The 27,592-nt window shown below is 44.4% G+C and overlaps 1 protein-coding gene across 1 annotated transcript in view; it reads left to right on the forward strand.

Moving 5' to 3' along the window:
* Positions 1 to 9,041: 9,041 nt before the first annotated feature.
* Positions 9,042 to 27,592, forward strand: part of LOC124803244 (KH domain-containing, RNA-binding, signal transduction-associated protein 3-like) — a 618,276-nt gene continuing 599,725 nt past the window's right edge. The window contains exon 1 of the mRNA XM_047264425.1: positions 9,042 to 9,429. Coding sequence (XP_047120381.1) covers positions 9,042 to 9,429 — 388 coding nt within the window. The remainder of the gene's footprint in view (positions 9,430 to 27,592) is intronic.

A 27,592-nucleotide genomic window follows, 5' to 3' on the forward strand; every position in this document is an offset into this window, starting at 1 on the left:
CGACGTGTTGGTGTCGCAACGCCGTCGACCGTGCGAGAGTCGAAATAGCTCCTCGGTCAAGGAGAGCGGCTCATCCGAAGCGGTGCGTCACTTAAGGACGGTGCCGGGAAGAGAAGACGTATCTGGCTGGCAGGCCGGGCCCACGCAGCGACTGCCCCGCGTCCGGCAGGGCAGGGGGTCAAACGCCGTTGATGACAGAGCAGCACCTGTCGGTCTCTTCTAGCTCAAATATTACCCTATCATCTGGATGTGAACTGCTATTCATCGTGTCTAACGAAAATGTTACAGAGTACAGTACTGAAGAACTCGTCGAGTGTACAAAACGAAAAAGTATTTTCTAATAGGAAAAAAAAAAAAAAACAACATTGCAGGTGTACCACAGGGGACAATCTTTGGTCCAATTTTGTTCTTCTTATACGTGATTCACATTCCATCGTATATCCAAAAAGAAGAAATAATTCTCCTTGCTGACGATACAGCGATTATAATCAAACCTAGTGGAGTAACATCAACACTTGAAAATTAATAACTGGTTCTCTGCCAATGGACTGCCAGTGAATCTGGACAAAACACAAAATATACCATTCAGCATTGCACAAGCCCTGACCATATCGTTAGAAATAATACATGAAGTTAAATCAATAAATGCTGATGAATATTTGAATATTTTAAATTCTTGAGTGCTTTTTATTTTTATTTTTTTAGTGATCAGCTTTCAGACTAGTTTGACGTGTTCCTCCATGAGTTCCTCTCTCGTGCCAATCTCCTCATCTCAGAGCAGCAATTGCAACCCATGTCCTCGATTATTTGCTGGATGTAATCCAGTCTCTGTCTTCCTCCACAGTTTTTAACCTCTAGTAGCATGGAACTCATTCCCTGACGTCTTAGCAGACGTCCAGTCATCCTGTCACATCTCCTTGTCAGCGTTTTCCACATATTCCTTTCCTCTCCGAATCTCCGCAGAACCTTTTCATTCCTTTCCCTGTCAGTGCACCAAATTTTCAACATTCGTCTGTAGCACCACATCTCAAATGCTTCAATTCTCTCCTGTTCAGGTTTTCCCACAATCCATATTTCATTGTCATACAATGCTGTGCGTCAAACGTATATTCTCAGAAATTTCTTCTCCAAATTAAGGCCTATGTTTGATACTAGTGGACTTCTCTTGGCTAGGAATGCCCTTTTTGCCAGTGCTGTTCTGCTTTTGACGCCCTGTTTGCTCCTTCAGTCATTGGCTGTTTTTCTGCCTAGGCATCAGAATTCCGTAACTTCATCTACTTCGTGACCATCAATCCTGATGTTAACTTTATCGCTGTTCTCATTTCTGCTACTTCTCATTACTTTTGTCTTTCTTCGATTTACGCTCAATGCGTATTCTGTACTTATGAGACTGTTCATTCCATTCATCAGATCATGTCATTCTTCTTCGCTGTCACTCAGGATAGCAATGTCATTAGTGAATCTTACCACTGAGATCCTTGAGTGCTTCTATTGATAACATCTGATAAAAGTAACGCGTTGTATGTATTTTTAAATGTCTTAGCTCTACAGCTTTCGAGTTACTGATAATATCACATTTATGATATAAACGTGTCAGAAACTTCAGTTATTTCTCACATTTTCGCTCACTAATGACATTATTTTCTGGGATAATTCGTGATTCAGGAAAAAAACTGTTTTTATTCTTTAATTTTTTTTGCCTAACAGTGCTGTTATGGTAGTAACTAGTTCCCACTCTAGAACCTGTTGCAGGCAGCTCTTCAAATATTTAGGAGTACTAAAACGAGCCTCACAATACGAAGTTTGTTGTCAACATTCAGTCACATCTACATCTCTGTTCTGCAAACCACCTTATAGTATGTGGCGAAATCTACCCACAGTCACTTCCTCATTCTCCTGTTCTAGTCGCAAATAGTCTGCGGCGAGAACGGTTGTTGCTAAGCCTCCGTTTAAAAAAAAAAAAAAAAAAAAAAAAAAAAAAAAAAAAAAAAAAAAAAAAAAATGGTTCAAATGGCTCTGAGCACGATGGGACTTAACTGCTGAGGTCATCAGTCCCCTACAACTTAGAACTACTTAAACCTAACTAACCTAAGGACATCACACACATCCATGCCCGAGGCAGGATTCGAACCTGCGACCGTAGCGATCGCGAGGTTCCAGACTGTAGCGCCTAGAACCGCTCGGCCACTCCGGCCGGCATAAGCCTCCGTGTGAGTTACTGTCTTATCAGTTTCACTTTCATGGTCGTTTCGTGACATAAAGGTAGGAGAAAGCAATAGCAATATATTAGTCGACTCTTCTAGGAACGTATGTTCTCGGAATATGAACAGTAAACGACATCGTGAAGCACAACGCATCTCTTGTGACGTCTGCCACTGGAGTTGACTGAGCATCTCGTTGACGCTTATCCGCTTGCTAAATGAACCACAGGTTGAAAACAACAGTAATGTCCATTCGGTCTCAATGTGGCACATGAAGGTGTAGACTTCAGTCGAATTAAAGCAGGTGATACGGAGGGAATTACATTAGAAAATGAGACACTAAAAGTAGAGGATGAGCTTCCTAGATGACTTTCCGTCAATTACTACGAACTATGACCTCTCAGACAGGAAATCATGAATCCAGTCACATAACTGGGACGATATTCCATAAGCATGCAATTTCACTGCAAGCAGCTTGTGTGGTACAGTGTTAAAAGTCTTCTGGAACTCTAGAAGTACGAGATCAATTTTTGTAGCGCAACTTCGCTGAAGGAAGGTATCGGCCGATAGAACACGTCCTGAGCCATCAAGGAATCCTCAGTTTATTAACGGTGTGAGGGGTAAAGATTGCACAGGGAAACCAAGGCTTTAATGCCGTAAGCAGATTCAGATGCATGCAGGCTGCAGTAGTTATTTAGTGGTGCAGAGGATCGCACAGGATAGAGTAGCATGAAGAGCTGTGTCAAACCAGTCTCCTGACTGCGGCCTACAGCAACGAAAAGAGTTAAAGGAGGTAAAATAAAAATCATGTAGATTTTCAGCATATTCCCACAGTCTTCCCTGAGAAAGTGCACTACAATTGTAAAATGGACTCATACCGCATCATAGCAAATGTGGCCATTACGGTCCACGGAACGTGCAGTTAACTGAGTAAATACGTAACAAACGTGCGTCACCCGTCACCCAACCCTGTCCCGACTAGGGCAGAGGTGATATAATACCAAGGACTGTGGGCGTTCGTCCCACACTTCTGCGAATGCTATACTCGTAACGAGTTTGCCAGCTTCTGAGTATTGTGCTGCCGCCGACGGTATTAACTATAAATACTGTCCGACTGTCTGCCTCCAGCTGCTTGGAGATGCGCGGAGGATTTGGAACGTAGATGGTAAAACTCTTGTCTCTTAAATTTACTGCTATTTATTTCCTGTCTAAAAACCTGTCCTCTTATAACTAAAAACATGTTGTACAACACAGGGAGTTTCAAAATGAATCGCGCGTTTTCACAACACCATATTTTCTACACGGATGAATGTACCAACTTAATGTAAATTTTAATTTACGCACAGAAACAAGAACTCTACCTCGGCGACAGCTGCAAGTTTACGGTTCATGTAATTTTCGACAGTTCCCCATGGTGCAGCTAACTCGCTCACTCAGTTACCCAATGTGTCTCAGATCGAGGAGGCAACAACGCAGCAAACTAAGGCACTTTGCGTTCTCCGTTTAAATAGGTCCAATTGAGTTACAGCTGTGCGTCGTGATTTGGGATTAATTTGGAAAGCGTATGTCCACTAAGTATGTCAACGCTTCTAGCTGATGAAATACCGGTATTTAAGCTCTACTGACGCTAAGCTCTTACAACCTCTTCTGTCGACGTCTTCTGTAAGTATCATAACTGGTAAAGCTGGATGTGCTTTTTTTGTGGTCTTCAGTTATAAGAGTGATTTGAAGCAACTGTATCGCTAGTCTATTTTGTGGAAACCTCTTCATCTCCGAGAAACTGCTGAAGCCTACATTCATTTGCACCTCCTTACTGCACTCAAGTCTTGAATTTCTCGACAATTTTTACCCCACACTCCCTTTCATCACAGGCCTTCTATTCCTTGATGCCTCAGGATCCTATCAATAAATCTCTTCATCTATTGAAGCTGTACCACAAAATTCTTTCCTCCCCTGTTCTACTTAGTAGCTTCTCAGTAGTTGTACGATCTACCCATATGATCTTCAGTGTACTTTTTAGCGTCACATTTAAAAAGTTTGTATTTTGTTCTTGTCTGAAAAGTTTGTCGTCCGCGTTTCTCCTCCATACAAGGCTACATTCCCTAACAACACATTCAGTAAAGACTTCCTATTATTTACATTTATATTCAGATGTTAAAAAATTCCTTTGTTTCCAGAGAGGTGTTACTTGCTTTTGATAGTCTCCATTTTATATCCTTTCTACTAAGGTCATCATCAGTTTTTGTGCTGCCAAAATAGCAAAAACCATATGTTACTCTTAGTGTCTCGTTTCCTAAACCAATTCCCTCAGCATATCCTGATTTAATTCGACTACATTCCGTTATCCTCGTTTTACTTTTGTTTATGCTCGTCTTTCAACCTCTTTCAAAGACTGTCCATTCCGTTCGACTGTTCTTCAAAGTGAAATTATAATTAAATGGACACCCTGGCTGCAAACAGGCGTTGATGTACTTCATTGGGGACATGTTGAAAATGTGTGCCCCGACCGGGACTCGAACTCGGGATGCGAACGCACGCGCTATCCCCGAACTCGTACGGGACTTGGTAGATTAATCTGCCACGAGTAATGAGTATGATGGGCAAACATCTATTAGGCGCACTACGAATGTAGTGGTGTAGACATGTTGGGAATGTGGGGCTCACGGGGAGCGTGCAAGGGATAAGTCCCTGCAGGCGCACTATCCTCTGTGCCCTCGGTGGTTCAGATGGATAGAGCGTCTGCCATGTAAGCAGGAGATCCCGGGTTCGAGTCCCAGTCGGGGCACATATTTTCAAAATGTCCCCAATAAAGTACATCAACGCCTGTTTGCAGCTAGGGTGTCCATGTAATTATCATATCATTTTTAGCAAAGCTGCATGGTCATCAACGGTAACTGTTCTTTCGGGAACAGATACTACCATCATATATAGTTCTTCAAAGTTCGTTCTTCTCTCTAGGAGAATTGCAACGTTATTGGCAAACGAAGTTTCTATCTTTACTTCATAAACCTTAATCCTTTTTCCTAAAATATGTTCGATTTCCCTTACTGCTTGACAATGTACATATTAAATAATATCCGGGCAAGGCTACAAACTTGTTTCATTCACTTCTCCACTGCTACTTCCATTTCGTGTACTTTAACTCTTGTAACTCCAATCGCAATTCTGAATAAGTTGTACACAGCTTTTCGCTCCCTGTTTTTTCCCTGCTGCCTCCAAAAGCTAAGTCATCATCATCGGTTTCCACTTCAGTCGCCGAGGTGTAGTTTACGAGCAGTCTGCGCTTGTGTTTGACCATGTACAGTTCAAACATCAGAGATACAATGATGAGCCAAAAAATTTTGGCCACATGCTTAGTAGGATTTTGGCCAGTCTTTTGAACGAAATAGATCAATGATTCAGGGATCCAACAGTAGGTTGGCAGGTTTGTGGAGGCCTGTGACATTAGATGTCTACGCACAGATCATGTAATTCGCGTAAATAACAGGTCGTAGATTTGCGCTTGCGGTGATGGCACCCGATAATCTCCTAGATGGGTTCTATAGGATTTACATCAGGCGAACTTAGGTCCTGAGACATCAAACGCGAGTTCATTGTAATGTTCCTCAAATCACTGTAGCACGACGCTGGCTCCGACACACGGCCAGTTATACCGCTGAAAGATGAATCGCAGTTTGGGAAGACATTAAACATGAAGGGATGTAGGTGGTTTGCAACTGTCAGCGTGCCTTCGATTACTACTACAGATCCCACAAGCGCAGGAGAATTTCTGCCATAGCGTAATACTGCTCTCACCAGCCTGCAACAGTGGCCCACTACAAGTTTCGAGCCGCCGTTTACGTCGATGACGGCGTTTGTGGCGACAACCAGCGGCTTATTGTAGTAAAAATGAGATTCACCCGAAGAGCCGACATTTTTCCCTTGGTGGACGGTCGAATCCTGATGGTCCCGTGCCCACTGCAGCCGTAACTGACGATGTCGTTATGTCAAGTTGTAACCATTAATCCGTAAAATTTCATATCTCTTCAGAGCTCCTTGCCAACGGCCTTGACGCAGTGGTAACGCCGGTTCCCGTCAGATCACCGCAGTTAAGCGCTGTCGGGCTGGGCTAGTACTTGGATGGGTGACCAGTCTGTCTGCCGTGCGTTTTTGGCAAAAGGGGTGCATTCAGCCCTTGTGAGGCAAACTGAGGAGCTACTTGATTGAGAAGTAGCGGCTCCGGCCTCGGAAAGTGACATACGGCCCGGAGAGCGGTGTGCTGAGCACATGCCGCTTCATATCGGCATCCAGTCACGCCTGTGGGCTGAGGATGACACGGCGGCCGGTCGGTGCCGTTGGGCCTTCCGAGGCCTTTTCCGACGGAGAGTATTCAGAGCTCCTTGCATCCCCGTCCGAACACGTTGATGGCTGATATCCGAAGTAATTCTCTTAGCCCACAAAATACGCGCAAGTGTACTGTGCTCTGATTGGCTAATATACATCTTAACCAATCCAATATTAGTATTGAACGGCGCAATCCCACGAGTTTTACTTTTGTCCAATCACTGCTTAATAGCTTTTATGAACATTTTATCGAAAGTACCAATTTATAAAATTCATAAATATCAAAATAGCTCCATCTTTAAATAACAAAATTATCTTCAAATGAATCTTGTTTTCTCAGTCCTACAAACAGGCCAGTTGCACTTTACAATTTCCCCTAGTACTATTCGCTCTCTCAGCATAAAGTTCTCACGCTAACGTATACTCAGATAACAGACATGACAATGTTCATTGATTTAATACTTCACGCTCACACCGTCATTACATTAATAACTAATCAAATTAGCAGTAATAAAATTCCCAATAATCGCAATAGATACAGTTTCGTGCTTCAAATGTAGACTTTCAACTACTTCATAACTTCACAGTCAGTAAGATGTAGAACTACTTGCAGCTAGCTACTGGATCTAAGCGCATCTGTCACATGACTCATGTATGAAGCTGTCTGCCTCCTGTGGTCTCTTAGGCCGGTATTACACTATCACATTTCTTTGTCAAAGTTCATATGTCAAATATTTAAGTCAAAGAAATTTGACAGTGTAATAGGGAACTTTGTCAAATCTCACCTTTCATCAAAGAAATAAGATCAAATCTAGAGCCTCACCGTAGATTTGATCCTGAAAGTCGTTCGTCTTGTGTTCACTGCTATGTGAAGTATAACCACTTGGAGCACTGGCGTCGCTACAGTTATTTGACGTCTCTGTAGCATGTTTGTTGTAGCTCGTTTGTAAACGTGGTTTCAAAGTTGGGACCAGTGATGGTTGGGACTCTTTTTAATAACCTTGCTTCGACTGGGGTATGGTGGGAAGGGTGAGGGGGGAGGGGTAAGCAAGAGGCAAAATGCATGTTATTCAAAAAATGTTTAAATGTGTGTAAAATCTTATGGGACTTAGCTGCTAAGGTCATCAGTCCCTAAGCTTACACACTACTTAACCTAAATTATCCTAAGGACAAACACACACGCCCATGCCCGAGGGAGGACTCGAACCTCCACCGGGACCAGCCGCACAGTCCATGACTGCAGCGCCTTAGACCGTTCGGCTAATCCCGCGCGCCTGCATGTTATTAATCGTGTGCCGACGGGCATGTGGAATATGCTGCAGTTGACTTCGTACTAAAATAAAAAGAAAATTTCTTAGCTCTCCACTTTACTTTGTCTGTTTTTGAACTCTGCATGCCACAAGCCAAAAAGAGCTTCATCTGTTTAGTACTTTTTATTAATTTTCTGGTTGTTGGAACGTTAATTCTATTAATTAAATTATTGAAAAATAAAAATAGTTCTTATTACCAATACATTGTACTAACAATTTATTTACCTTCAGATATCCCCCCTTCAGTGTTTTACAAAGCTCTTCACACGTTTCTGGAATAATTTTTGGATAATGTGCTACGTGGTTTCGAATGCCACTACAGTAGCTCTCTCCTGCATCAAGAAATCGTACCGTCACCGTGACCCTGTCTTCTGCACATATACTGTTTCTCAAATGAGTATTGTGCTTTTTTATAAGAGAAATCGCTTTACTGAGCAAATACTGAAATGCATTCTCATCCATTCGTAAGTAATTTGTATAGTACTTGACGTTCTCTACTTGCAGCTCTCATAAAAAAAAATACTGAGTGTGAACTGCATGCACAATGCCATTGTGGTACAAGCAACTGCAGTGCAAAATAACAAGTAGTTGTTGTCTGACAGCTTGAAATTTGGTGTAAAATATGACGACAATGTAATACCCCCTTTTAGCGCCAAGTCAAACATCTTTGTCGAATAAATTTGACGAATATTTGATCATATCTCTTTGTCAAAGAAATATGATGGTGTAATATCGGTCATACTTCCATAGGCGAGAGGCAAGGCGCTACGCCTCACTGTCTGTGCACAACTGCAGCAGTCCTCAGCTGGTCCCGGCGGAGGTTCGAGTCCTCCCTCAGGCATGGGTGTGTGTGTTTGTCCTTAGGATAATTTAGGTTAAGTAGTGTGTAAGCTTAGGGACTGATGACCTTAGCAGTTAAGTCCCATAAGATTTCACACACATTTGAACATATTTTTTGCAGCAGTCTTCGTACCGCATTATAGCTTTCAGAATTAGCCTTTTGGGTATATTTTTCTTCCATAGGCTTTCCCACACAGTCTTCCTTGGCGCTCAATTGAACACTGTTTCAAGATATAAAGACACAAGTGTTGAGCCTGTGCATTTCGCGAGTGCTTTCCTGCTACTGTGTATGTTATTTTCATTAGGCTTTTCTCGAGTACTTTCCCAAATATTTTCAATTATTCGCGTTCTTATCCTCGGTATCAAGATGCGAGAGAACAAGAAAGTCACAGACGTGGGCGTTCACTGGCCTGCTCAAGCACTTAGTTGTTGTGAAGGTGCACCTGTCGGAGCGCATGCCGCGGTAGACCGCAGCATTCAGAGCGGCCAGTTTCCGGAGTGCCGGTGCGGCGGCGCGCTGTGCAAGAACCCAAACAAAGAAGCTGCTTGCTGGCCGCGACGCGTCACGTCACGGCGGCGCCCAACGAGGCCGCAGCCCAAAACCAGGTGCGTCTCCTCCCGGCCGCAGGCACGCCGGCGGGGTTTCTTGCGATTCGAGGTGCGAAAGCGACCCGGATATAGCGGAGGAGGTGCCGTCTGTGCTGTTGAGCTCAATCACTTCCTCCCGTGCAACGCTACACTTAAGCAGAGGACAAGTGGGCCACAAAGGTATTTTAAAATTTTTAACAAGCCCGGCAAGCCGAACGTTCAAGCACCCTCTGCAAAGGAACGAACACAAGCGAACGTTCCACATCGAATAGGAATTCTCTCTGGTGTAAATGCTTAGCGCGAGTGAAGAAACGGCATTCGGTCATGTTGAGTTTGCAATGGCTTGTGTTCGCTAGCGTTCCGCTGGTTGGCGGTCTTTCAGTAAGCCGTCAAAGGAATTTCGCGTCCTCACCGCTTAGGCGCTACCAGAGCAGTAATTTATCTTGTCTACTTTTGTTGTTGTTGACATGAATTGTGCGAGCGGTGGAGAGGTCGGAAATGAACGTAATGTTACTAAAATAAATGTCGTGTGACTAGGGGCTCCCGTCGGGTAGACTGTTCGCCGGGTGCAAGTCTTCCGATTTGACGCCACTTCGGCGACTTGCGCGTCGATGGGGATGAAATGATGATGATTAGGACAACATAACACCCAGTCCCAGAGCAGAGAAAATCTCCAACCTAGCGGGCAATCGAACCCGGTCCCTTAGGATTGACATTCTGTCGCACTGACCACTCATCTACAACAGGGGGGGGGGGGGTGGACACGTAATGTTACTGACTAGGATGTAAAGGATCTGCAGCTAATATCCTGAAGGAATAGAAATATTTAAGATAATTCTCCTTTAGTGTTCAGTCTCACTTGCAAATTTTTAATTAAATTACATGTTTCGATCGCTCAGGATTATCTTCAGGTCTCAGGTGCGTCAGAAACACGTCTTGACGCTTCACGATCATACGTCAGAGAACATGCCACGCTACACCGCAGCATTCAGACAGGTCAGTTTCCGGAGTGGTTCTTTATAGACAAGAAGGGTTGCTGACACAACTTACTTACCTCTGAAGTTGATCCTGAGTTATCGAAACATGTAACGTAATTAGAAATGTGCAACTAAGACTTAAAAATAAATGATAATTATCTTAAATATGAATACAGTTGCTGATTCCCACGAGACGAATACGTCGGACATAGTGAAAATAAATACCGTTGGTAGAACATTGACGATGCACTCAAAGGTCCTATTAGCCGCGAGAAAGACGATGAATTCATAAGATGCCAGCCTCAGGCGGGGGGGAGTGCATGACCTACCACTGCCGATTTGTCCATGTCACACGGACGACAACAGCTCTAGTGCTCTTCTGAGCTGCATGTTAATGGTTCTTTTAGTAGATCATATTCCCATTTTCCAGTCGCCGAAGTGGTGTCCAATTGAATGACTCGCACCTGGCCATTGAGCCGCAGGAAAGTATGGCAGATCCTATGTACAGACCGCATGTGCAAGGGATGTTGTATATTGTGCAAACCACTGTGAAACATATGACAGAGGATTCTTCCAGTAGTAACGACTGTTAAGGTTTGTTCCCGTTAAGTAAGTAAGGACTTCACAAATTAATTTACACTTGAACCGTAGCGCAATAATAGTAGCGCATTGTTAGAAGAGCTTACGTAGTCCGGGTTACCCGCAAACAAAATTCTGCTGCGGTGTGGATAACAGATACGTCACAAGGCTCGAGTAAAATGTTGTGGCAGCTGGAAAGGCACTCCAAGGTTTGAAACACGCGGGACACTACGATGCCTGCTGCCACACGAATAAATCACACACAGATTCACAGCGAAATTCTAACGGGATATGGATAAAATGCAACGTCACAACCAGGTGTAGTGAAATGGTGCCAAAAATTTGCCAAAGCCGCACAGACGAGGGTGACGCCAGTAGGGAAGTCCAGATTTTTGCATCGTGCGATTTCCTTCTTTTCGGCAAGCGTAAAGAGCATCTAAGAAGGAAAAGAAGTTTTCCGACCCTGTGAATTTTCACACAGTAGTTCTCGAATGGCCCCTTGACCAAGGAACAGATTTCTCTTTCGAGAAAGTGAACAATTGGTAGAACGTTCCGAGCGCTGTTTACAGACACTTGGTGACTGTGTTGAAACATAGTGTCATTTATGTGTGTTGCTCTGAAGTGTTGTTGTAGGTTTCAATAAAAATTACGAGACCTGTCATAATAACGAGTAAACCTATTGTTTGAAATCGTCACATACGATGGGGTACCCAAATCGAACCAAACTAATTTTTTGACGGGCAGAGCTCTATAGCACCGCGTTTTGCCGCTAGTGGCGGATAGACTGAACATTCCAGATTAAAAATGCCGTCGATTAAAAATGTGAAGACTACTTTCGACACAGTTTATAGTGACAACTGTTTTTTATTTTTGCCCTTTTTGCTATGGCTCTTTTTGGTGAACAGCGTGCGGTGGTAAAACTTTGCTTTTTTGATCGGAAAAAGTGGAACAGAAACTCTTGAAATGTGAGGAGCGGTTTACAACAAAGATGCTGACGAGAAAGCTTAAGTGTTTGAGTTGTTTTCCAACTTCAAAAATGTTGAAATGCCAACTGATGTCAAACGTCGTTCTGGTCGTCCTTCCACGGTCCGAACACATGAAAATGTTGAAAACATTCGTGCAGTCATCAACGAAGATCAATGACGGACCATTGAAGAAAGTGTGAAGCTGTCGTGAGTTACTTGGAGTTCAGTGCAGTGAATTTTGACGGAAGATTTTGGAATGAAATGGGTGGCTGCCGAATTAGTACTACGACTGCTGACAACTGACCGAAAACAAATTCGCGTGGAAGCATACTGACCTTTGAAAGAGGAGTCCCACAATGATCCAAGCTTTTTTTCAAAAATTATCACAGACGACAAAATTTGGTGCTACGCTCTCGATCCTGAATCAAAGCAACAATCAAGCCAGTGGAAGGCTTCCAATTCGCCTTACTCCAAGAAAGCTCGCCAGGAGAAATCCAACATTAAAATAATGCTGATTTGTTTTTTCGATGTGAGAGAAGTCGTCCATTCAGAGTTCGTTACATGGGGTCAAGCTTACTACTTCGGGGGTGTCGAGGGAATCCGGCTCTTCCAAATAAACCGTCCGGTATTTCACTTAAGCGATTTAGGAAAACCACGGAAAACCTTAATATGGTTGGCTGGACGCGGATTTGAAGCGTCGTCCTCCCGGACGCGAATCCATTGGGCTAAACAATGCGCCTCCTCGCTCAGTACCCCCCAAAGGTAGTTGCTCTTAAGAAGCGGCTTCCTTGCACGTAACTACTGAGGGTTAGGCAACAGCTGCGGCAATTTGGCAACAATTTGCAATAATTTAACTACAGAAATTCTATAATACTTGAATGTAGTAGGAATACAGCGCTTGGCTGTAGTTCAGTGTTTACTTTTACTGATCTCTCTTTAACTCTGGTCTAGTCCGAATCTAATTAACGACGATTTTGCTCACATACAAAATATTCTGCTGGCTCCTCTTGGCGGCGGCTGTGATGAAGTCCTGATTTTGTCTACAGGCACTGTGCGGTACTACTCTCTTGAGTAGAGCCCTGTATCGGTTTATACCCGCTTTTAGCCGGTAGATGTCCACCTGGGAACTGTTTGTGTGACGTCAGGCGGATGTGTAAAATATGTCTTCCCGGTGGTGCCCTCTGAGGAGCCTGACCGTAACTATGATGCGTCTGATTCATAGGTAACTCGGCCCTCTTCTATATAGGGTGCAAATTTTAAGTTGACAAACCTGAATAACTCGAAAAATAAGCTTCACACGAAAAAATGTGTAGAATCCAAAGTTGATTATTTTCGTGGGGGTGGGACGGGAGGTAACTTTAAAATTTCAAATGGGATTCAAATTTTTTTTATGCAGAATCAGATTCTACATAAAAGCTACGGATATTTTGACTTAAATCTTGACCGGTTCAACCAGTGGTTGCTCAAGGTCAATCCCTCCAAAACCCAGGCGATCATTGTAGGCAAAACCACCCCCTCCTTCCGCCTCCTTGATTTCTATCTCACCGTCTACGGCCGTCCTATCGCCCTCACTCCCACCCTTAAGTGCTTTGGCGTCACCCTCGACTGTCGCCTCTCCTGGGCTCCCCATCTCCGGACAACCCAAGCCAAGGCACGTTCCCGCCTCCATCTCCTCAAGCTCCTTTCCGGCCGTACGTGGGGTCTGGACCCCTCCACAATCCTCCACACCTATAAATCCCTCATCCGCCCTATCCTTTGTTACGCCCATCCAGCCTGGATCTCCACCCCCCCTACCTTTTATAAATCCCTCCAAATCCTTGAATGCCATGCTCTCGGCCTTGCCTATCGCATCCGTCTCCCCTCCCCCACGCGGATCCTGTATGATCTCATCCCCTTCCCCCACCTCCTCCTTTTCCTTGAAAGGATATGGATCCTGTACACCTCCCATAAACTTGATCCTCCTCACCCGCTCGTGTGCCCGATCCTTTCCCACCCCCGCCCGCTGCCGCGCCTGTATTCCCACATCCCACCCGGTCTCCATCTCTCCACCCTCCTTACCCTCTCCCAAGGTGGCTTCCGCCAGCTCCCCCTCCCTGATGATGTCCTCGTCCCCTCCATCTACCCCTCCTATCAACTTTGACCCTGCCCCACCCCCCACTTCCAGTGTCCTTTCCTTTCGGCACCCTCCCTCCCTTCTCTTCTCTTCCCTTCTTTTTCCTTTTCCCCCGTCCCCTCCCTCCACCCCTCTTCCCCCGGGCTTCCCCTCCCCCTTCTTCCCTCCCCACCTATCTCCCCTGCCCGTGGCATCTCTGCTCTCCCCTCTCGCTCTCCCACTCCCCTTCCTCCTCCTCCTCTCTTGGCAGGTCCCCGGACTCGCACACGCTCAGTGGACTTTCGCGCGCCGGAGATCATCGCCATCTGTGTGTCGTGTGTGTACCTCGATTTGTGTTTAGTGTTCTGTCACCGTCACGAATCAACTGTTCACGTGTGCCGTCGCCGTCATCCGTGTTCTGTGCGCCATGTCACCAAGTGTTTCCTGTTTTTTCGAGTCCAGCGTGAACGGCTTCATGTTTATTGTTTTTTAAATCTCCTTTTTTTGCCCGCCGTTTTTACTGTAGTGTCTGTCCCACCTATATGTCTTGTTATTGTTCCACTTAAGGCTGAAGAGCAGCGTACTATGCTGCTGACAGCCCGACTGTATCAGGTGATGAAAATTACAATAAAGGAAAAAAAAAATTTGACTTAAACATTTCTTTTGATTTTTGCTAGTTGTCACTGTAATTCAGGAAAATCCATGTTCTCATGTTTGAGTGGAAAATGGTTAGGGATAAAATTAAAGCTCTCCCTCTCGCCCCATAGGATGGGGTTTGAGAGAGAGGAAATAGAGTTTTACAAATGTTGACCCAAATATTTGGGTTTGTGTTTGAGAGGGAGGAATTAGAGTTTTACAGATGTTGAGAAGATGGATTTTCTTTAATTACAGCCCCAAGAATCAAAACAAAAGTTTAAGACGAAATGTACGTAGTTTTTATGCACAATCTGATTCTGCAATAAAGAATGGGGGTTCCCATTTGAAATTTGAAATTTACCTCCCGCCCCAACCCCAAGGGGCTGGGGTGGCGGGCTAATTTTAGCACCAGCAGATGTCCCCCTCAAAAATAATCAACTTTGGATTCTACACATTTTTTCGTGAGAAGCTTATTTTTCGAGTTATTCTGGTTTGTCAACTTAAAATTTACACCCTGTATATCTCTGTATTCCATATCTTCTGGGAGACGCAGCATAAAATTGCTTAGAAAATTTAAAAATTTGTTAGATCCCCGTCAAAAAATGGTTGAACTGTTGTTTTTATGGTTTTGCACCCGTACGCTTGCACACGCGAGTCGGAAATCTCGGACGTCCCCATTCCCACACGTTGTACGTAGGTACTCCTTTCGTGGCGCAGCCACCGACAACCGTCAGTTATGCCGCAAAGTGGCGTCAACGAGGCGATAATAGGATGTCCGGCGGCGCCTTTGGTCTCCGTCCGCCAGGCGATCCGCTGAGGTAATTCTAGAGGCGAGCAGCAGTACCGAAGCCTTGTCTTTCGACTCCTTTCACCGCAGACGCATCCTGTTTTGTCGCGCGTACGCTGTTCGCTCCCGCTAGTTCACGGCCATCTGGTGCCTTCCTAGCTGCGAATTGGAAATCGCGCCTTCGATCGCCTCGGGATTAGTTGGAGGACGCTGGAGAAAGGCACCTTTCGCCGACCATCCAAAGGTATACGCAGAGCTTCTTCCTTAGTGGTGGAGAGCACTCTACAGTTGAGTCTGATGCTACTCTTCAAGCGAGTACCTACCTATGTACAATTTGAAAGAAGTTTATATGATAGGAATGGGACGTGACTATTCATGACGCAGTTTTACAAAGACTACATCTACATCATACACCGTGTTGTGTACATAGTTCCGCGTATTCAGCGCGTACACAACTTTCCCACTAGAGCGCCCTCCACTAAGCACAACAGCGCAGGCGCAGGCGCAACTCTCGTCCGTCTCCGCACTACGAGATGGCGCTGTCTTAGAGACGGACCAAATTCTGCTTGCGCCGATCCGCGTATTAATATGTAACGCAGCCAATGAGATTGCTGCTAACGTAGAACCTTTTCTCCTCGCGGGTCACACTCGCGCCGTGATACCTCAACGCGCGAGGTATTATAACGAGTGTACAGACCTCCGATCAGTCAGTCTGCATTAGTTTTCATTTATCTGCACCTGTCTGTACGTCTACATTAGTCTGTACCAGTCTGTAGTCAAGTTTCAGTCTGCGCCTAATAAGATTATCATATTCTTGTACATAGCCATGAAGAGAAATGTATAGACACTTTGTCAAGTATCAGAGATATGTGAGAATAAGATTAACGTACCAAGACCAAAGGAACTTCAGATTGTCAATTGTAAACAGCATCCAGAATCAAGTTAAGTAATTTCTATGCTTTTTACACGCCACGATAAGACCATGAGACATATTCCTGACACTCCCCTACTTCGTTAGAGCGACAAGTCAAATAATCTGATGGTTTGTGTACCGAAGGTCAACTGCGCTGTGAATCCCATGGGGGAACAGAGTGAGCTGAGTTTTGCAGGATCTCTGTTTGCGGAATCCTTGCTGATTTTTATAGAGATGGTGTTTGTTTTCCAAAAACGTCATAATTCTTAAACATAAAACATGTTCCGTAATTCTACAACAGATTGACGTCAACGCTATAGGTCTATAATTGTGTGGATCTGTTTTACGGCCTTTCTTAAAAACAGGAATGACCTGCGCTTTTTCCAGTCGTTAGGCACTTTTCGTTGCTGAAGCGATCTACGATAAATTACTGCTAGAAGAGGAGCAAGTTCTTTCGCACAATCTTTATAGAATCTTAAAGGTATCTCATCTGATCCTGACGCCTATCCGCTACTAAGCGATTGTAGCTGTTTTTTAGTCCGCGATCCGTAATGTCAATATCTGCCATTTCGACGTTCGCACGACTGTTGAAAGGAGGGACAGTTTCAAGATCTTCCGCAGTGAAACAGCTTCGGAAGACCGAATTCAGTATTTCGGCCCTCTCTCTGTTATCTTCCGTCTCGGTAGCGGTGTGGTCGCTGAGAAAATGAATAGATGATTTTGACCCATTTACTGATTTTACATACGACTAAAATCTCTTAGGGTTTACACTCACGTCGTTTGACAACGTCTTACTTTCAAAATCATTGAACTCTTTTCCCATTACTCTCCTTACCCTCATTTTCGCTTCATTCAGCTTATTTTAGTCAGGTAGGTTTGTACTTCTCTTATCTGAGGTGAAGTGCACTTTGTTTACCTAGCGCTTTTCTAACATGGCTATTAAGCCATGGTGGATCTTTCCCATCCCTTAAAACCTTACTCGGAGCACACTTTTCTAGGGCGTATTGAACGATGGGTTTGAATTTTTTCCATTTCTTCTCCACATCTTCGTCCTCATTACTGATGCTGACTGCTGAGCTATTCTGCAATTTGTATCCTGTCGCCCTCGCTGAGGAAGTATACCTTCCTACGTTTCTTAACATTCCTTGTAGAACCCGTCGTCATAGATGCTGTCATAGCCATATGGTCACTGATACCTTCCTCTACGTTAACTGATTCTATAAGTCCAAGTCTGTTTGTTGCCAGGAGGTCTGAGACGTTACCCTCTCGAGTTGGTTCTCTACCCATCTGCTCAAGGCAATTTTAAGAGAAGACACCCAGAAAAACTCCACATTAATCCCTGTCTCTGGCACTACTATTGGAAGAACACGCTTGTTTTTAATCTAATTTCCACCCTTTTTGCTATCCATGCGCAATGTTCAAGCGCGCTGTGTGTGTGTATGCGTGTGTGTATGTGCGTGTGCTTTTGTACTTGTGTGTGTGTGTGTGTGTGTGTGTGTGTGTGTTTGTGTGTGTGTGTCTGTGTGCGGCGACAAAAATGCACCACGCATTAAAAACTGGCACACAGTATTGCAGTGCCTGTATTTTACAGCGTCTGTTTCGTTGGATGCAACAGATAACTGTTGAAGATTGACAGCTGTATTAAATTATGAAATGTGTTATACGATTTTCTAGAAACATATGAAAATCTGTGCCGGTGCTGTACACGAACCCGGATTTCGAGCGTGTGGCCACTTAGTCTATCCGAGCAGGCCTCCAGGACTGATCCAATGTTCCAAATGTCCTAGTCTCTTCATCACACAATTCATGTGATTCCCCCAATAGAGACATTGTCTACTAAAGCGTATAGCTTCTGTCCAAACCTATTTACAATTTTCGAATACATTTCACAATTAAAAATTACTTTCTTTAATAAGCACACTGCCAGCTATTAAAACTGGAATAACTTGGAGGCAGCCTGCAACAAACTACAAAATTGTCATGACATGTACTGCACGTTTTTATATGCAAAGCATTTCAGCGCAGACCCACCATCGAGGGAGAAGTACCGCCGTGCACATTCTGCATTTGAGGAATGCTTATGGAGCTGGTTTCACATTCAGAAATAGTACTTGAATGTTGTTTGTTTGTGAGAAGACAGTTATATGTCTCGTTAAAAAGGGGAAACTTTTTCAGCAAGTGTCACAATTCGACAGTGGAAAGACGGTGGCCTGTAGAAACTGCGTTTTATCGTTCCGAGGTTTCGCCTGTCTCGTTGGGCAGGGTTCCACTAACGTCAAGAGAATATGAAATCTATGTTTAGGGACGCCCTAGTCAACACGATGCAGTCTCTGCGTCCCAGCACGACGAGCGCCCGAGAGGATAAACATCGTTTACACGACCAAGAAGATTCGTAAATCCACGTCACGTGCAACGAGACGGGCATCGAACTGTCAACATTTCCACCATTGTTGTGGTTTCCCTTGATCCAGCAACAGAGAGGGACGCTATGATACTGGTGCACTCACCGACTATATTAGATACAAGAGTGGCGGCACCTATTCTTATCAGACTATTTCTGGTTCGGAGTACCACCGTCACAATGGACGTACCGTGTGTGGAAGCTACCACATCAATGAACATTGACACATTATATTCGTCATCGCCATACGAGGCAAGCACAGTGCATGGTAGTATCAGGTCCCATTGGGTACTCGACAAGTTCACCTCTGTCTCGCATAAGCGGTATTGTGGACAACCGGTTATATTTCTGACGTATTAAGCCCGTTGGTTACTCTCTACCTTCAAAGTATCTGGGACATTATCTTTCAACAAATTAACGCAAGACCCCATGTGCCCACGTTGTCCTGGCCTACCTCTACACAAACAGTGTTCTCATTCGCCACGGTAAGGATGTTGTCTAACTGACTGAAAACACCTGGTCGTAGTTGTCGAGAGGCTCACACGCCACCACCCGCCAGCCACTACGATTGATGAAATTTCGCTCCGAGGTGAGGCAGCATGCAATGATATACCCTTATCTGTTATGTAGTCTCAGTTCGAACCCGATGCCCAGCCGGGTTAGAGCCACTGTTGTTACCACAGGTGGTGCTGATATCAGCACGTAAATTCACCAACAAATCCAATCGTGTAATATTCCCATTACTCTGATGGGAAAAGTCACAGTACCAAAAACTAATTTATATAGAACAATGAAATTTCGAGAATACATTTGTCTAGATAACATATTTATGTGCTTTCCACTAAAAGATCACAAGTTTATGTAAGTGTGAGATAAGCCATTGCAAATGTGAAATGCTTGTACATTAATAGCAGGTGTAACCGCCAGAATGTTGCATGCAAGCATGTTGTGTTGTACAGGTGCCAGATGTCAGCTTTTTGAGGTAGAGTTCCACACCTGTTGCACTTTCTCGCTCAATACAGAGACGGTTAATGCTATCTACGGATAACGCTGGAGTTGTCATCTGATGATGTCACATATGTGCTCGATTAGAGACAAATCTGGTGACTGAGCAGGCCAACGAGATAGCTCGATACTCTATCGAGCGTGTTGGGTTACAATAGTGGTATGTGGGCGAGCGATATCCTGTTGGAAAGCCGCGCGGGGTAGCCGTGCGGTCTGAGGCGCTTTTGCTACGGTTCACGCAGCTCCCGCCGCCGCCGTCCCCCCCCCCCCCCCCCCCCCCGGCGGAGTTTCGAGTCCTCCCTCGGGAATGGGTGTGAGTGTTGTCCTTAGCATAAGTTGGATTAAGGGGAGGTTTACTATCTTTGGCCCGAAAAAAAGCATATTCTTTGAGAATTTTTTTCTCGGGGTCTGTTATAGATATCAGTGTCAAATTTGGTAAAAATGTCTACTGTACAAACCGGAATTTTTTTGACCAGAAATGTCGAAGAGAAAAGGAAAAAGTGCCGTCGGATCGAAACAAAATTTCGATGTAGACCTCCACGCGCGGTATGTCACAAGTCAGCCGGCTCGTCTGAAATCAAAATTGAATTGACATTAGCGAAGTATATAGCATTCTTCAGGAGTTGGACCTAGTTTAAGTTATTTGGACCATAGGAAACAAAATGGTGACCATTTGAACAAAACTAGGGTTTTCTTCATCGATTTTTCGACTTCGTTGGGCAAGTAAAAATATTTATAATTGATAGATCGGAATAAAAGTGGTACAACTCCTAGACATTTTAGTTAGCTTCGTTGGAAACACATAATCATGCCAATCGGTTCAGTAGATTTGAACTTACCGTACCACGCGATTAAAAAAAGTCATTTCGAGAAAAACGCATTTTAAGTTTTGACTGCATATAAATGCAATATTATGCAACTTACGTTCAGTCTGCTATTCCGGGTCCATAAACTAGTCCTTCCTCTTCCTCACAGAGGGCATTCTGCTCGATCTGGGCCATCCTGCGGTGCTCCAGAGCCGCTCGTACGGCCGGTGACAAGCGGTTTTCGGCCGCTTGAATCCGGTGGTCGTCCGAATGCTTGGCGAACTGTGTCGAATAGAGTCCCAGGGTGACGTCCATCGTTGTCATGGTCTTCAGAATTGCTGAATACCCTTCGTTGAAGCTGCTCACTGCCAGGAAGGTCGCAATCTCCACAGTCTTCGCACCAGAATGCAAATGCTTGGGGGCTAACTTCCAAACACACGCGTTCAAACTTTCATTTGAATTTTGTGTGTTTCCTCCCAAGCACCCGTGCAATAACTCGTCCTGCGAAAGAAAGAAAACTGGTGCGTGAAAAAGGCCGATTTCAGGCAGGTGCATTTTTTTGTTCAACTGCGTACAACAAACATTTCCGTTCCGTATTCGGAATTCAAATTCTAAAGGAGGCAGGGGTAAAATACAGGGAGCGAAAGACTATTTACAATTTGTACAGAAAGCAGATGGCAGTTATAAGAGTAGAGGGACATGAAAGGGAAGCAGTGGTTGGGAAGGGAGTGAGACAGGGTTGTAGCCTATCCCCGATGTTATTCAATCTGTATATTGAGCAAGCAATAAAGGAAACAAAAGAAAAGTTCGGAATAGGTATTAAAATCCATGGAGAAGAAATAAAAACTTTGAGGTTCGCCGATGACATTGTAATTCAGAGACACCAAAGGACTTGGAAGAGCAGTTGAACGGAATGGACAGTGTCTTGAAAGGGGGGCACAAGATGAACATCAACAAAAGCAAAACGAGGATAATGGAATGTGGTCGAATGAAGTCGGGTGATGCTGAAGGAATTAGATTAGGAAATGAGACACTTAAAGTAGTAAAGGAGTTTTGCTATTTGGGGAGCAAAATAACTGATGATGGTCGAAGTAGAGAGGATATAAAATGTAGACTGACAATGGCAAGGAAAGCGTTTCTGAAGAAGAAAAATTTGTTAACATCGATTATAGATTTAAATGTCAGTAAGTCGTTTCTGAAAGTATTTGTATGGAGTATAGCCATGTATGGAAGTGAACGTGGACGATAAATAGTTTAGACAAGAAGAGAATAGAAGCTTTCGAAATGTGGTGCTACAGAAGAATGCTAAAGATTAGATGGGTAGATCACATAACTAATGAGGAGGTATTAAATAGAATTGGGGAGAAGAAGAGCTTCTGGCACAACATGACTAGAAGAAGGGATCGGTTGGTAGGACATGTTCTGAGGCATCGAGGGATCACCAATTTAGTATTGGAGGGCAGCGTGGAGGATAAAAATCGTAGAGGGAGACCAAGAGATGAATACACTAAAGAGATTAAGAAGGAAGTAGGCTGCAGTAGGTACTGGGAGATGAAGAAGCTAGCACAGAATACAGTAGCATGGAGAGCTGCATCAAACCAGTCTCAGGACTTAAGACCAACACACACACACACACACACACACACACACACACACACACACACAAATTCGGAAAAACCGTTTCAGGGGTGGATTCTAAACACTTTTTTGGATCCAATAATGCAATTTTTAAAAAAAATCGATTTTTTGAATCAAAAGATAGTAAAACTCCCATTAAGTAGTGCATAAGCCTAGGGGCCGATGACTTCAGCAGTTTGGTCCATTAGGATCTTACCACAAATTTCCAAAAATTTCCTGTTGGAAAACACGCACCTGAATGGCAGCACAACAGGTTGATTCACCAGGTTGACGAAGAGATCTGCAGTCAGGATGGGCTGGATAACCGAGAGAGTGCTCCTGCTGTCATAGGAATTCGCACCTCAGGTCACTCCAGATGTAGATGCGGTGCATCTAGCACGCAGACGGGTTGGTTGCAGGTCCTCAACTGGTCTCTTTCTGACCAACACGCTGCCATCACTGTCACCGACGCGGAATCAGTTTTCATCAGAAAGCACAACAGACGTCCATCCTGCTCGTCAATAAGCTCTCGCTTGACACCATTGAAGTCGCAAATGGCCGAGGTTTGGGGTCAGTGGATGCATGTTACCATTCTTCTGTCTCGGAGCTGTCGTTGAAGTAACCGATTTCTAATACGAGGGCTATCCACAAAGTACATTACGTTTTGGAATTAAAAATAAATAAAGGATTCGAAATTTTTTTAAATTATATACAGATAAAAGCCACATTTAAATAGTACTTTTGCACATAGTTGCCATTTAAATTAAGGCACTTATCGTAGCGATGGACGAGCTTGGAAATTCCTTCGTCATAAAATTCGGCCGCCTGAGCCTTCAATCACGTGGTTACCTCTTCTTGAAGCTGTGCGTCGCCATCAAAACGCTGCATAGCCAACCACTTCTTCATTGCTGGGAATAAGTGGAAGTCGCTCGGTACCAGGTCGGGACTGTACGGCGGATGAGGAAACAACTCCGACTTAAAAGATTCGAGAAGTTCACGAGTGGCATTTGCCGTGTGGGCCCGGGCTTTGTCGTGAATCAGCAAGATCTTTGAGCCCAACTTTCCCCTGCGCTTGTTTTGTATTGCTCGTCTGAGGTTGAGCAGAATTTGGCAACACCTTTGAGAGTTTATTGTAGTGCCTCTTTCCAGGAAATCCACAAAAATCCCACCTTTTCTGTCCCAAAAGACAGTCATTACGTGGTTGAAGGCGCAGGCGGCCGAATTTTACGACGAAGGAATTTCCAAGCTCGTCCATCGCCGCGATAAGTGCCTTAATTTAAATGGCAACTATGTAGAAAAGTAGTATTTAAGTGTGGCTTTCATCTGTACATAATAAATATAAAAAAATTCCAATAATTTATTGATTTTTAATTCCAAAACGTAATGTACTTTGTGGATAGCCCTCGTAGTTAGTTGTGTCTCTATGGTGCCAGCTGCTGCTCATATTGCTGCTAGAGATGCATTACAATGGGCCAGAGCCATACGCTGAACACCATGGTCTTCCCTCTCGGTAGTGCTACGTGCCCGTCCGGAGCGCTGTCTTCTTACGTCCGTATGTTCTTGTGACCACCTCTGCGAGCAATCTTGTACAGTGGCTACATTCCTGCCAAGTATTTCAGCAATACTGCAGAAGGAACATCTAGCTTCTCGTAGCCTTATTACACGATCTCGTTCAAACTCAGTGACGTGTTTGTAATGGCGTCTTTGTCGCCTTAAATACATTATTGACAAACATAAACTCACCACGACCAGTCTGAAAGGTAACTAGCATCACGACCGTTACGGCGTGTACTTGGTGCAAACTGTATTTACATCCTCGTAGTGGCGCTACTAACGCCACTCTTATGCTGCTGCTGTGACATTTGATTAGACGTCATCTTTCAGATGTAGACACACACACACCTACCAGCTTCCGTTTATGTCGAACAACTCCTTCTTGGTGCTGCGATTTTTTTTTCTGTCAGTCTATAACAAGTATGCATAATAAGTAAAATTTTCTTATTTTCTGTTCTTCCTGGTGCTGTAGTTTCGATGACCAGCAATACAGGTCTACAAGTTTAAACAGGCACATACACACATACAGGAGCAACTGTCAATCCAAGCACAAGGGGTTTATCCTTTCCTGGTGTTCCTGCGTCTCGCTGCCATTTCACAGCCCTGTGACACTGCCTGATACGACAACCTCATGAAGTATCCGGCTTTTTCTACTTGGTCACCAGCAGATATTGTGAGCAATTGATTGTGTGTTTCATTCCTGGCTTGCTCCCGGCTAGGCTGGGGCTGACGTTTTGGCGAGGTGGAGTTTCGAGAGCTTGACTAGAACAGCGTGTTGACTACAAAGGCGGGCTGCCACATGTACCCGACCGGGAAATCCCTGACAGAGTCCTGCTGAGCAACTTGGCGGTACACACCTGTGTGACTACCAAGTTGTCACTTTCCAGCAACAAAATGCAAGTTGTGTTAAAAAGAATCATCTGATTTTAAAAATTTGATAACTAGTATGTCATTTGAGATACGTGCCTGAACAGCCCAGTGTGGGAAAGGGCAAACTCTCGAGTTTTACATTGTTCCCGCTGGGTAGCAGCAGTGTGAGCCCACTGCAGTTCTAGTGAAAATGAGTCGGGACAACAGAAATCGTTTTGTATCCTACGTTTCGCGCAGTGCGTGTCAGTAATAACTTGTTGTCACGTGTTGTTGTCAGCAACACATAATGGCTGCGAAAACTCTGCCTATGTTTTGAAAAATCGGAGGAAGTGCAGTGTCAAGCGACCATAGGCCACGAAATCCGCAACAACATATGAGAAAGCACTACAATATAAAAACCATGAGAAGTTGTAGCTTGTGTAGCGGAATAACTACCAAAATAAATGTCCAATAGTATCATGTAAGTTAAAAAAATAAAAAAAGAACCCACTGAAGATTGCACAAAAAAAGTGCTGAAACATGTCTGGGTGAAACAAAACAGAAAAAAGGTGTCTTGCATAAGGCGGAAGTCCTCTTCCCATTTTGTGGCAGTCACGGACATAAGAAGAAGAACTGGAACACCACAAGATGGTTATCACTAGCGTTGTTTGATCTCCCGAGGTTTCAGACAAGCAGCGTTCCTTCTCATTCTCTCTCCACGTGACCTATCTCTCGTGGTCTAGTCTGGTGGACAGTCGTTCAGAGAAGTTGGTGGTGAGTCTGTTTAGTTCTCAGCAGGAGCTGAACTAAGTTCCTGAACAACAGACCACTTTCAACTTTCAACTTTCCCAATGTGTTACGAGTGATAGAACTTCAGCAGGCGCATGGGGACAACGAACTTCTTCACGGTACTTGTAAGTTTGTAAGTTTTCGCAACTGAAAGAATTGAATTCTGTACGAACGGTAATTATAGTTTCTGGTGAATGTGTGCGGACAGTGAAGCAGCATCACTGATTGAAACGTTTCTTATGGCTATGGTACGCTGAAAAGTGATATGTAATAGGACGAGCACGTAAGAGTGGTATTAATGAAGGCGAACGGTGAACTTAGGTTTAGTGGAAGAGTTTTGGGAAAGTGTAGTTCATCTACAAAGGTCACCGCATGTAGGAGACTTGTTCCACGCATTCTTGAGTACTGCTCGAGTGTTTGGGATCCGCCCTAGTTAGGATTAAAGGAGGACAACAACATAGTTCAGAGGCGTGCTCCTACATTTGATACTAGTAGGTCCGACCACAACGCGAGTCACGAGACATACAAAAGAACATTTTATTGTTATTTTAGATACACAGTCATTAATATGGATGTTACTGGGTACATCTTAAATGTGTACCAGAGGCGATTTATCATGTCTTATTTTGTTACTGGCATGAGTCGTATAGCATAATAGCTCTAGGTATCGTGTGTTACGATTTCGTCTTCTGTACTCGTTTCAGTATACTGTGGTTGTGATGATGATGATGTTTGGTTTGTGGGGCGCTCAACTGCGCGGTTATCAGCGGCGTAAGAATTCCCAACCTTTACTCAGCCCAATCTCGCGACATTCATAAATGATGATGAAATGATGAGGACAACACAAACACCCAGCCATCTCGAGGCAGGTGAAAATCCCTGACCCAGCCAGGAATCGAACCCGGGACCCCGTGCTCGGGAAGCGAGAACGCGACCGCGAGACCACGATCTGCGGACAACTGTGGTTGTAAAACTAGTTTTATGTCAGAATCAGTCCTTTGTTAAGCCTATGTAACTTCGAACTAGGGTACGACTTAAATTCATGTCTACGCTGAATTGTTACAAACAAGCTATTATATACAGGGTGTTTCAAAAATGACCGGTATATTTGAAACGGCAATAAAAACTAAACGAGCAGCGATACAAATACACCGTTTGTTGCAATATGCTCGGGACAACAGTACATTTTCAGGCAGACAAACTTTCGAGATTACAGTAGTTACAATTTTCAACAACAGATGGCGCTGCGGTCTGGGAAACGCTATAGTACGATATTTTCCACATATCCACCATGCGTAGCAATAATATGGCGTAGTCTCTGAATGAAATTACCCGAAACCTTTGACAACGTGTCTGGCGGAATGGCTTCACATGCAGATGAGATGTACTGCTTCAGCTGTTCAATTGTTTCTGGATTCTGGCGGTACACCTGGTCTTTCAAGTGTCCCCACAGAAAGAAGTCACAGGGGTTCATGTTTGGCGAATAGGGAGGCCAATCCACGCCGCCTCCTGTATGTTTCGGATAGCCCAAAGCAATCACACGATCATCGAAATATTCATTCAGGAAATTAAAGACGTCGGCCGTGCGATGTGGCCGGGCACCAGCTTGCATAAGCCACGAGGTGTTCGCAGTGTCGTCTAAGGCAGTTTGTACCGCCACAAATTCACGAAGAATGTCCAGATAGCGTGATGCAGTGATCGTTTCGGATCTGAAAAATGGGCCAATGATTCCTTTGGAAGACATGGCGGCCCAGACCAGTACTTTTTGAGGATGCAGGGACGATGGGACTGCAACATGGGGCTTTTCGGTTCCCCATATGCGCCAGTTCTGTTTATTGACGAAGCCGTCCAGGTAAAAATAAGCTTCGTCAGTAAACCAAATGCTGCCCACATGCATATCGCCGTTATCAATCCTGTGCACTATATCGTTAGCGAATGTCTCTCGTGCAGCAATGGTAGCGGCGCTGAGGCGTTGCCGCGTTTGAATTTTGTATGGATAGAGGTGTAAACTCTGGCGCATGAGATGATACGTGGACGTTGGCGTCATTTGGACCGCAGCTGCAACACGACGAACGGAAACCCGAGGCCGCTATTGGATCACCTGCTGCACTAGCTGCGCGTTGCCCTCTGTGGTTGCCGTACGCGGTCGCCCTACCTTTCCAGCACGTTCATCCGTCACGTTCCCAGTCCGTTGAAATTTTCAAACAGATCCTTTATTGTATCGCTTTTCGGTCCTTTGGTTACATTAAACCTCCGTTGAAACCTTCGTCTTGTTGCAACAACACTGTGTTCTAGGCGGTGGAATTCCAACACCAGAAAAATCCTCTGTTCTAAGGAATAAACCGTGTTGTCTACAGCAC

Source organism: Schistocerca piceifrons, chromosome 6 (assembly GCF_021461385.2).
Source record: "Schistocerca piceifrons isolate TAMUIC-IGC-003096 chromosome 6, iqSchPice1.1, whole genome shotgun sequence".
NCBI lineage: Eukaryota > Metazoa > Arthropoda > Insecta > Orthoptera > Acrididae > Schistocerca > Schistocerca piceifrons.